The sequence below is a fragment of the Canis lupus genome, chromosome 24 (genome assembly GCF_048164855.1).
Source record: "Canis lupus baileyi chromosome 24, mCanLup2.hap1, whole genome shotgun sequence".
Lineage (NCBI taxonomy): Eukaryota > Metazoa > Chordata > Mammalia > Carnivora > Canidae > Canis > Canis lupus.
In genome coordinates this window covers 13,034,334-13,046,607 of record NC_132861.1, presented here as the reverse complement: position 1 = coordinate 13,046,607, position 12,274 = coordinate 13,034,334, and the positions used below count along the sequence as shown (strand labels likewise).

At 44.9% G+C, this 12,274-nt stretch overlaps 1 protein-coding gene across 6 annotated transcripts in view; it reads right to left on the bottom strand.

Annotated features, from left to right (window-relative positions):
• FLT1 (fms related receptor tyrosine kinase 1) overlaps nt 1–12,274 on the bottom strand; it is a 178,921-nt gene that overhangs the window by 39,160 nt on the left and 127,487 nt on the right. For all 6 annotated transcript variants that reach the window (XM_072795627.1, XM_072795628.1, XM_072795626.1 and 3 more), the window contains one exon: nt 1,737–1,843. In XM_072795627.1, the coding sequence (XP_072651728.1) occupies nt 1,737–1,843 (107 nt within the window). The remainder of the gene's footprint in view (nt 1–1,736; nt 1,844–12,274) is intronic.

Genomic DNA, 12,274 nt, shown 5'->3' with positions numbered 1-12,274 from the left:
GGCCTTCCCTGTCACATCTCAAAACCAATCATCACATATCGTGGTGATGGGACATATTACCACAGAGGGTGCCTGCTAGCCTTGCCTCTCATATCAATGCTATTAAGGATGCCTTGTTGGTTTGGGTTACTAAGCCTAAGGTAGCACAGCCTGTGTTCAAAACTCAGCTCCAACTCTAGTTTTGTGACTTTGGACAAGTTAGTTTACCTCTCTGAGCCTCACTTTCTCTCTCTATAAAATGAGAATAGTAATATACCCGCCTCTTTGCATTTTTGGAAGGATTAATTGAGCTACTACATAAAGAGCTCATCATATGACATGGCACAGTAACCAGGGCTAATCAATCTCAAGAAATGGAGGAAGCCTCCTTGACACTTTTCAGGTCCTGTTGATTTTACCTGCTAAGTATATCATGAATTCTAATCACGTAGACTAAGCTACCATCATTTCTTCCTTGGACAACTACAAAGTCTTCTGCTAGGCTCCTCTCTACTCATCCTTGCCTCCTCTGGTCCCTTCTCACAGCAGCCAAAATTTTCTTTCCAGACACAGATCTCTTAACAGCACACTTTCTTGTCCCCATGGCCCCAGGCTTCCTTTTACTTCCAGAATATAGACTATATTTCTTACCTCAGCCTGCAAGGCTACCGTCTGGCCAGCTTTTGCAGCCTCTCCTCTCCTGTCTCATGTTCTCCTTTGTTCCCTCTACTGCAGTCACACTGGTCTCTACCGGGTTCCCTTCCCAGGGTGTCACTGTCCTGCGCCAACCTCACACTGTGCCTGCAGCACTTTTCCCTCCCTCTCTGCCTCACTGCCATCTTACATCCTTCAGTAGCTGCCTCTACTGGCAAGTTCACATTTGTCTATGCAACTGATGAAAGCCAGGCTCCTCTCCACTGTCACCCAGGGCCTGACACTGGGCCTGGCACTCTGCATGGAGCAAGTGCGCAGTAAATGGTGGAGGCATGAATAAATGGATGAATGAATGTAGGCTCTTCCTCATAAACCCCCACCCCAACAAGTAGTGCTGCAGGCCTAATGATAGAAATCTGGACCTGAATCTCACACCAAAGAAGTAAGTTGTATGGTGGGGCTCAGGGACCATGGAATTGAGGTGACCTTGTGTGCATTCCTATAATGTTATGAGAGGTAAGTCAGAAGTGGGTCTTTATTTTGCTTTTCCCTTTTTGTTTCTTGGCAGAGAATAAGGAAGACTTTGCTGGTCTCATGATGAATTTAAAGATTTTATTACATATTTTTATATCAAAAATATCCCTCCTGTTTCTGGGAAATAATCATCTATTCATTGCTCTAGCTTTTTTTTTTTTTTTTTTTTTTTTGCTCTAGCTTTTTATTTGAATACTCCACTCTATGGTTGAGAGATATTTTAATGATTCATTTTTGGTGTTCCCCAGGCCAGAGACAGAGGCCAGGAGGAAGAGGACTAGAGTCTAGCATTTGTTTAGTGTCTGCTCTAGACATGAGGCAAACATTTTAGAACATTATGTAAAAAGGAGCATAGAGCTTCATATGAAGGGGTACCTGGGTGGCTCAGTGGATGAATGTCTGCATCCAGCTCAGGTCATGATTCCAGGGTTCTGGGATGGAGTCCCACATTGGGCTCCCTATGAGAGCCTGCTTTTCCCTCTGCCTATGTCTCTGCTTCTCTCTGTGTGTCTCTCATGAATAAATAAATAAAATCTTTAAAAAAAAAAAGTCATCTGAAATGTTCTTACCCTTTTCAGTTTTCGGATAAAGAGCGTTAATAGGAGCCAGAAGAGGGTTGCAGCCACACAGGTACACGTCAGAGTAATTAGCTCCAGATTAGACTTGTCCGAGGTTCCTGGAGAGAGAAAACCATCAAGATGATCCCCAGGAGGCACTATCAAACTTAGGGTCTTTGTGATTCAAGAAAATGGGTCTAGTGCCCCTAAATGATTCATCATGGCAAATGCAATCTACTGGCACAAGAGTTAGTCTCTGGGATAGGCCTTACCTCCTGAGTAAGGTAGGGTGCATAATATTATTATGAACTCACGCAGAAATTAAAAGACTTTCCAGAAATTCTATGGTTGAGTTTGCAAACTTTGTAATCCCACAAATAGCTAATTGAACATCAGAGGAGAAATTTTTAAAAAGGAAAAAATTAAGGCAGGAACAAAAGCCCATTAAAGTGCTAAATCTGGAATACGTGAAGTCTCCCTGATGTGTTTTAGAGGAAATTCTAAAGAAAAAGAAAAAAAAATAATAAAAATGACATAAAAGCCATCCTTTGGGACTCACAAAATTCTTCTACTTTGATTTTAAAAATAAAACTCAAGGACTGTCACAATTGCTTGCTCGCTTCTTTTGGAACAGTCGGGCCAAAGTGCCCACCTCTTGCTCCCCACTCCTGGCTTCATTTCTGACCTTCGCGGCAGCAGCTGGCATGACAAGGGGGTCCTTCCCCATCACCTCCTTTCCCGGAATCACCCAGAGATCAAAAGGTGAGCAGTTCCTCCACCAGCGGAAAGAAACGACCCAAAATGTTCAGGAGAAGCCTCCAGAGAGGAAGATCTTTGGGACTTTGAAAGGAATGCCCCAGGGGTTCCGGGACAGTGTGGTTCCCTACTTACTGACTCCAGGGAACAATTTCTCGAGAATTCTAATGTAGTGTCTTATGCTTTAACCTCATTACAAGGAGACAGAGGCTTCATATTAAGCTAGGGAAGAAGAGCTGGATCCTATTTTCCTTGGACATAATGATGCGAATGATATCACCAATTGAGCACTTAACTATGTGCCAAGCCCTCCCCACCACTCTGTGAAGCAGGTATACGCTCCTCCTTTTCTGGACAAACTGCTACATCTTGTGGGCTCTGTTTGCAACAAGAAGGTACCGAATCCTGCTGCAGGTGACATTCAGTCCAGAGGAGAGGGGAGGATGAGCAAGAGAAAGTTGACACACTCAGGGGGCTCACTCCCAACCTAACTGAGACTTTAAGGCAAATTCAAAGAAATGAGATAAAAAGAGTTTTCAAGGGTTGAGGAAATCCAAAGCTCTTTGGAAGAGGCGACATTGGAAATGAATGGTGGCCTCCAGAGACGAGAAGGGGGAGGGCACACAAGCAAAGGGGACAGCAGGAGGACCCAGAGCTGGGAAGAGAGGGGGCACGCGTGGCAGTATAAGGCAAGGACAGGACCAGGCCACAGAGAGTTTGAGCATCTGCATAAAGGGTTTATTTATTTATTTAAAAGATTTTATTTATTTATTCATGAGACACACACACACACACACACACACACACACACACACACACAGAGAGGCAGAGACACAGGCAGAGGGAGAAGCGGGCTCCATGCAGGGAGCCAGATGCGGGACTCGATCCCGGGTCTCCAGGATCACGCCCTGAACCAAAGGCGGTGCTAAACCACTGAGCCACCCGGACTGCCCTGCATAAAGGGTTTAAACTGTATGCTACATGCAGGCAATTGGAGCCAGTGAAATTTCTCTGAAGAACAGCAAATACACAAGCTAGGAACCTGAGCCACTTCCTTCTTCCCTCGTATCCATCCGGCCACCCAGTGCCTGTGCTTCCTGCAAGCCACGGTCCCTGCTGCAGCATGGCTTTGCATCTCAGGGGGAAATCCACAGTTTCTCCCCATCCAGTCCAACAAAAGTCCCGTCTATCCTCCTCCCATGGCTCAGGAAATTGTCACCTCCTGCCCTGCCCCGCTCTCACGGCCTCCACCGAACCCCTACCAGCTGTCACCTGGCCTACTGTGCTACCTTCCTGACCAGCCTTGACCATCCCCCTAACCCCACACACACCCTGGGGCTCTTCTCCACCCTGAGCCAGCATGATCTTGCCTCGGTCTAAATGCCATCACTGCCCCTTCTGCCCCTTGTGGCTGTCAGGATAAAAATCCAAACCTTGGATCCTTTATGACCAATCTTGCCTGTCTCTTGAGCTTCCTCTCCTGCCATGCTCCTACTTGCTCCAATCACATCAAAATCCCTGTAGTGTCTTAAATGACCAGCTCTTCTGCCCCTCACTGTTTCTCTACTAGAAGGTCAGCTTCAGGGGGCTGTGGGCCACATTGTCTTCATCTTTATGTCCCCACTCCTCAGACTGGGTGAATGAGTAGACAAGTTATGATTTGCTTTGTTGCCAAGGAGTTTCATGAAGCTTTCAGAGGGTTCAGGGTCAAATTCCTGTTCGTGTGTATTAATCCAGTAAACACATGGAATACCACCCACGTCGCAGGCTCTGTTCTAGATGCTGGTATGTGGTGGTAGATGAAAGGTATGGTCTGGAGTTCACAGTCTGGCACTCAAATCTGAGCAGGTGAACGTGTTCAGAGTTGTGAGTGGAGCAGCAGAATGCAGGATTGTGGTTCTCTTGTCCACTGTTCCATCTCTGGTGTTTAGAAGAGTGCCTGGCACATAGTAGGCATCCTGAATATACTGGATGAGTGAATAAATGGATTTGGCTTCATTTGTTACTTTGTGGCTATTTCCCTAAACCTCATGAGAATGAGGACAGCTTTCTTGAAGAAGTTTCGAAGTATGGTAAGTTGTTCTCTCAGTATACAACCCCTTGATGGGAATATCGTAAGCTCAAGTTAGTATGAGTTTGGCTTTCCTCCCCCATGTGAAAGGTCTCATGCTGCCCTGCTATATTCACACACACATACTCTCTCTCTGTCTTCTCTGCTTATGCTGCAAATAAGTTTTGTGGAATCTTACTGGGACCGGCTCAGACCATGGTGGCCTTTGGCTGTTGGAGATGCTGATAGCATCTTGAGACATGGTACTGTCTGTATTAAACCTCTGCAGATGCCTCCTGCCTGGAATGCCCTGGGAGAGGCCCCCTCCCATTGTGGGAACTTTCCCACTGCATTCCACGGGGCAGGAAGTTGACCCCCAAAGTAATTCCACAGCCCTTACTCAGGCAAAATTCCTTTCAGTGGGACCAAATGTGTTTATATGCACTTCCACATTTAAAGAATCAACTCATTAAAAAACATCTTCGAGATGAACATTTATGACAGGCGAAAGATCTCTTTAGCATTGTCACTGCTCACTGCAAACTAAAAAGGGAAATTAACAAGAAATCATGTAGTCTCTGCACTCTATCTCTGTCCCATTTGCTTTATTTAAGGAAAGTAACCCGTAGGCTAGTCTTCCATTGAGTAGGCTGACTTCAGTCAGCAGCATCTCTTCCTATGCAGCTCTTGGATGTTTTCTCAGAGGTCAAACATCCCCACACTGGTCTGACTAGACCCGGCTTCAACTAGCTGGTGACAGCTGATGAGCTCAGTCCATGAAATGGCCCAGCTGCACATGCCAGCGGGGAAAGGAGGCCATAGGAAACGTGGGTGGGGCTTGACAATAGTGAGGAGCGAGCAGTGGGGCCCAGGGACATTGCTCTCAGATGCCGTGTGTGCAAGCCTGCATCGGGGCACAGTGCAAGGTTATTTCTATATGGGAGAGGGACAAGAATGTGGCCAATCTGAAGAGTTAGGGTGACGTACTTTCTGTTACAGATTGCTAACCCTGTTCCACAGAGGCTTCTGTCTCAGTTACCCTCCCAGGCTTCAGACTGTCCCTCTTGGGACAGGAAGGGCGGGTGACACCCAGGGAGGCACCGGTTCCTGAGGGGTGACATGCCTGGTCTACAGTCTGTGCAACCGCAGCGGCCTGCTACCCTGCCCTGAGCCTTTCTGATGGCGAAGGCCCCTCACTCTGCAGGGGTGGACTCTGTGTTGTGGCAACATCCCGCCAACCCTGGCACCCAGTGCTGTGTGGCACCCGACTGCCTGAATCAAGGGGCGGCGGAGCCAGGGAACTCCGCTCTCACAATATAACCAGTGGTGCTTCCCAGGAGGTTAGGAGACTCCCCAAGCAAAAGACCAGGGCCTCTGGCCTGGGACCTGCCTTGACTTGAGATGTGCATGAGTTTCACCAGGAAAGGGCAGGAAGCAAGTAGCTATGTCTTAGACCAAGGACCCCATCCGTGCTCCAGCTTCCTCATCCTTCAAATGTGGAGGTAACAGCAGCACCTTAGCTCACAGGTGAAATGTGGAAATCTAGTGAAAGCTATTCTTTTGAAAGTTTCCACCAACTCCCCCCGAGGCTCCCTTTCCTTTTTTTTTACCCCCAAATCCTTATTATTTTGGGGGGTTTCATATACAAGATAATTTGTTTTTTTTTTTTTAATTTATTTATGATAGTCACACACACACACACACACACACACACACACACACACACAGAGGCAGAGACACAGGCAGAGGGAGAAGCAGGCTCCATGCACCGGGAGCCTGACATGGGATTCGATCCCAGGTCTCCAGGATCGCGCCCTGGGCCAAAGGCAGGCGCTAAACCGCTGCGCCACCCAGGGATCCCGATAATTTGGTTTTCATTCAAAGCTATTGCATATGTCACAATTTGTCTTTTCTTTTTTTTTTTTTTTTTTGTCTTTTCTTTCTAAAACTATTTAAATGCTGATCATTTTCTACAGACAGCCGAGTCACTGCTCTCCCTGAGAAATTTGCCTCATACCTGCCAGGGTGGCTTAGGTGTTCTTCTCTGCTTCTATCATTATTTTAATTTGAGATAACTGTTTATGTGGGTTTATTGCCCATTAAAGTCTTAAGACATCAAAAGGAGGGTGTGTGTTGTGTTCATTTTACATCTCTAGCACTGGCCCGGTAGAAGTGTCAATAGATATTTATTTATAGAGAGATGAAAAAAATTAATCGGATATACTAGGGACACCTAGGTGGCTCAGTGGTCGAGTGTCTGCCTTTGGCTCAGGTCGTGATCCCGGGGTCCTGGGATCCAGTCCCACATCGGGTTCCGTACAGGGAGGCTGCTTTTCCCTCTATGTCTCTGTCTTTCTGTCTCTCTCTTTTATCTAAAATCCAATAACCAATAAACCAGTTAACCTTATTATGTAATTTCTCTAAGACTTCTTAGGATATTAAAATTGTCTCTCATTTATAAAGCTTTTTGAGAATCTGTGTACACTGGTCTGGAGCCCCTCTTTAGGACAGAGATATATGGAAAAACTGTATTCATATTAAACTGGGAGGAAATTTTCAAGAATAATTTGAGTTAAAGATATTTAAAGTTGTCTTTATGTGCCATACATCTTTATTAAAGCTAGTAAAGCTAAACTTCTTAGGTCAAATAGAGCTTTTGTGGTTTGAACCCCATTTGGGTCACTCACTGGTTAAGTGTAGGAAAACTATAATACAGAAAGTTTTGTTGAAGTTAATATGGCTTATCATGTTAACAAGTGATCACTAGCTACTATTTTAAAAGCTTCCATTATATTCCAGATACAGTTTTAAATGTGTTAATCCTTACAACCCCAGAAGGTATACCATTATCCGTGTCTATTTTGCAGATGAGCAAAATGAGGCACCAGGAAGATAAGTAGTTGGCCCAAGGGCACACAGCTCAGGAACAGTGATGCACCTGGCTGCACTGGGGTCCTCTGCTGTCTTAGAGCTGAGAGGCAGTAGAGCAGAATGGTTCAACATGGGTCCAATTCTCAGCTCCACCACTACTAGCTTCGTAACCCTAAACAAAATCCTAAATCTTTCTGTGCTTCAGATTCTCACTTGCAGATAGAAAAAAATTCCCATTGGGTTGTCACAAAAGTTGAGGAGATGAATGCACATTCAGCGAGCATAAGATATTACAAGTGAATTCCATCTCCATTTTTAAATTTTTAAATTTTTTTGTTTTTTCTTTTTTTTTAATATTTTTATTTATTCATGAGAGACACAGAGAGAGAGGCAGAGGGAGAAGCAGGCTCCCTGAGGGGAACCGGATGTGGGACTCGATCTCAGGACTCTGGGATCACGCCCTGAACCAAACGCAGATGCTCAACCACTGAGCCACCCAGACGGCCCCCATTTTTTGAATTCTTGATCAAAGCCAGCTTTGTGTCATCATTTCGACTTCAAGGACGAAGGCATGTGTATCCCGTCCCCTAGTCCTTCTGTGTGAAATTAACGAGGAGCAGAGTTCATCTCTCCATTGCCAAGCCCTTGTCTCTCCTTGGGAACCCTTCTGAATTGCCAACACCCAGGAGAAGGGAGTAGCATTAGTCGCCAACATGTTCCTGTGAATTAGTTTATCACACCTTTCCTAGTGCCAGGATAGCCAGGGGAGTGAATTTGGGGCAGGATTCAGGAAGAGAGGAGCATCAAAAGGAAATGAAACATGAAAGCTGGCCTGGCCAAGGGGGATAAAAGAGAGTGGCTGCATACCCAACACAATTTTGAGCTTTTCCTATATTTTACTCTCAGAATTTATTAAGGGACACAGTGTACATCTCCTGCTGTATGGGTCCTTTCCTGAAATGTGTTAATGTGCAAATATTATGGCATAATTTTACAAATCTCACCTCTAATCCCACTCTAAGCATTTAGACTGCAGGGCAGCCCTAATGCAAAGTCCTTCTGTGCTTTCCATGATTTTCAGATCCATCAGTCATCCCCCAAAGAATGTGTAATATGGTATTTTCTCCTGTGTAATTTATAAATGCTATTGAAATAGCATTTCAATAGCAAGGCCTAAATCTGTTATAAGAACATATCTACATATTTATTGTGGTTATTCCTTGCAATAATAAAGCATAGTTTATCTTAAGTCCTCGGATGAAAATATGCCATGCTTTCATTGAACCAGTGCCATTGAGTTCCATGGGCGATTGAGTGCTGTGTCAATTTCAGAAATTATTTTGGTTATGAACCCATTTTGTGTTGTTGTTTTTAATGTTCGAGCTTCCCCTTGGAGAGTTCCACGTGTACTCATGTGCAGTCCAAACCAAACAAGACCTGTGATTATTTAAAGAAGCCACTTTGACCCCACAGTCCACTCATCCTTTTCAGATACAAAAATAACACATTGTTTTATCTATGAGTATAAGAATCCTTTTTCAAGGGAAATAAAAAGAGCAGACAGTTTCCTTCCTGGCTAATTCATAAACCTCTTTAAACCCGTTAAACATAGTCGCAGACACAACTCGTTTGCTTGCTTTCATTTCCTAAACTCAACCTGACAAGATAGGTCAGCATGAAGAGTCTCTATACATCTATTGGGAAATCAAGTGTAAAGCCAGGGAATGTTTCATGGCCCCCAGAGTGACAGCCAAGAGAGAGGGAGCAAAGATCTAATTTCAGTGATAAAATAACTAACCAGGTACCACACTGAAAGTTTCAGAAGAGCATCTAAGGATTAAATTTTTACTTGGTGGGCAGCCCGGGTGGCTCAGTGGTTTAGTGCCACCTTCAGCCCAGGACCTGATCCTGGGGACCCAGGATCAAGTCCCATGTCAGGCTCCCTGCATGGAGCCTGCTTCTCCCTCTGCCTGTGTTTCTGCCTCTCTCTCTCTCTGTGTCTCTCATGAATAAATAAAATCTTAAAAAAAATTTTTTTTACTTGGTAAGCCTCAACTACTTGCATTCAAGATAGTGCATCTAACTAATGAGATGCATATACTATCCACTTTTTAAAAATCTTTTTTTAAGATTATTTATTTATTCATGAGAGACACACAGAGAGAGGCAGAGACATAGACAGAGGGAGAAGCAGGCTCCCTGCGGAAGCCTGATGCAGAACTCGATCCCAGAACCCCAAGATCATTATGAAGCTAAAATTTGGCTCTGTGAAACTTCACTGCCACTCCCCTCCTCGGTTCCGGTTATTTTTTTTTTTTTTTGATGTGTCAAAGACAGAGTGAAATGTCTCCTCGGTCTGAAGCTTCTTAAATATTTGAGGAAAACAATAATATCACCCCCTAGTTTTTAGACTAAACATCCGCATTTCCTCGCACTATTTTATCATTATCCTATTCGGATATGGCCCCATTTATTTATAAATGGGTACAGTATTTCAGGTACTTTGATGATTGCAGGTCAGGGACACTATTTTTTCAGCTAACCACAATTTTTAAGTAGAAAGGTTGGATACAGCTGTTGCTGCAAGAGCAGGGGGAAAAAATTACAAAAGGGAGCCAGGAGGAAGGCAGAAAAGCAGACATAAGAACTCAAAAAGCATGGCAGCTGGGAACAATAATGAGCAAAAAGAAAGAGCCATATCCATAAAGCGTCCACGGCCACCTTGCCAGCTCTATCATTTCCCCAAGTGCTAGTGGAGAGTAATGCCACACGAGAGAAAAGAGGTCATGAATCAAAAGTACCAGTTCCTCAGAAAACCCAGTGGGCTAGACAAGAGGAAATATTTAAAATTGCCTAGACTTTGTTGTTGCCAAGGGAGATATGAACGCAGAAGGCTGACAGTTGTCTCATAGCTCGCTGCCCCATTCACCTTGCCAATCCAACATCCTTTAGATCTCAGCTCACTCCCCATGGCCTTTCTAGTCTCTCTGAACTCCTGAGCTCATATTAGCAGCACTGCATGGTCTGCTTGATACAAACTAGTGTTTCTACTTTACCCTTAGGAAGAGCTCAACATTCTGCTTTTTAAAGCTTGATTGATTGATTGATTAATTGATTTGAGAGAGCGTGAGAGCAGGGGATACGGACAGAGAGAGAGAATATCCAAGCAGACACAGAGCCTGACATGGGGCTCCATCCCACCAGCCCGGGGATCAGGATCAGAGCTGAAACCAAGAGTCAGACACTTATTGACTGAGCCACCTAGGTGCCTCAAGGAACTCAAATTCTTATTGGTCTGGTTCTAATTGTTTTGTGTGCACCTTAATCTCCTTCCAGCTAGGTTTTGAAAGCACAGTGAGGTTAGGGATCATGGCTTACACTTCCATGTGTGCAGCAGCACAGTCCTGGGCACACAACTAAGGTGTTGAGTTAATAACTAATTGCATTTGGCTTATCTCTATTGCCATACACAATATATGTCGACATGTGCCTTTTTTCAGACATACAGTGGTGGTTTCCTAAGTAGATCAAGCCAACAAACACATTTATCAAATGCTCAGGGATAGAGGAGTGAATAGTAAGCTGTGGTAAGTAAGCATTGCGTTAAAGGTTCATGTCAAGGACTCTGGGGGCACAAGGGGGATATGCTCTATGCCTGAAGCAAGAGCACAAGTGAGTTGTCAGGATGAGTGGGGTTGTTTGGGGGAGAATGAAGTGGGAGGAAGGCAGGCTGTGAAGACCAAAGGAAGGCTGAAGATGAGGAGGGGAAGTGTGCGTTCAGGGGGTCCTGGGCAGTCACATGGCTGGGGAGCTCAGGTGTGAAGGGAGGGATGAGCCATGAGGCTGCAGGGGGAGCCTTGGGAGGACCTTGCATGCCTAGATGAGGATAAGGGGTGGAACCACTGCAAATTCAAAGCAGGGAAGTAACCTATCGTAAGATTAGTCATTTAAAAAGATCACTCTTGAGGCACCTAGGTGGCTCAGGGGTTGAGTGTCTGCCTTTGGCTCAGGTCATGATCCCGGGATCCTGGGATCGAGTCCAGCATCCAGCTCCCTGTAGGGAGCCTGCTTCTCCCTCTGCCTATGTCTCTGCCTCTCTCTCTGTGTCTCTCATGAATAAATAAATAAAATCCTAAAAAAATTAAATAAAATAAAAAGCTCATTCTAGAATTGGAAGAGAGAAGTAGGTGGACTGTGTGGGAGGCTGAGAGATGATGTCAGGAGATGACAGGCTCAGGACATCCATAGTGGCAGCCTACATGGGCAACCCACATCGCAATGGTCTCCCCTTTCCTCAGAAGCAAATGACACAGACTGATGGAAATATGGAGAAAGGACCAGTGGCACTCATATTCTTAATGCTGTCTGACTTTAGAAAAGCATTTCGTGGGAAAAGGAATCACCGTAGGAAATTAGAACCAGGTAGAGAGAAAACCAAATGACAGGATAACTGGAAAGGTCTAACTGCCCAATTTTATGCTAAGGCTTCAAGGACAGTCTCCTACGGTACTTCAGGAATGGATGAATGGAGGAAGGGTGACAAGTCACAAGACATGGACCGCAGCCAGCCTTCTTGCTGACTTCATTGTGTGGCTTTGGGCAAATAATTAACCTTTTTTGAGGGTCAATTTTCCCATCTGTAGACTGAAGATAATACTAGTTACTTCTTTGGATTCTTATGAAGTTCATGGGACTGGGTATGCCAGTTGTCCCGCAGGGTCTGCACAGAAAGGCATTAAATACACAGTGCCCTGCTTAGTGCTGGGCACAGCTAAGGGAAACAAAGATACATCAGACATAGTTCTGTCTCAATAAGTCTACAATCCAGTAGGGGAGACAGGCCCATCAATCCCTAAAGCATAATAAAAAGCCG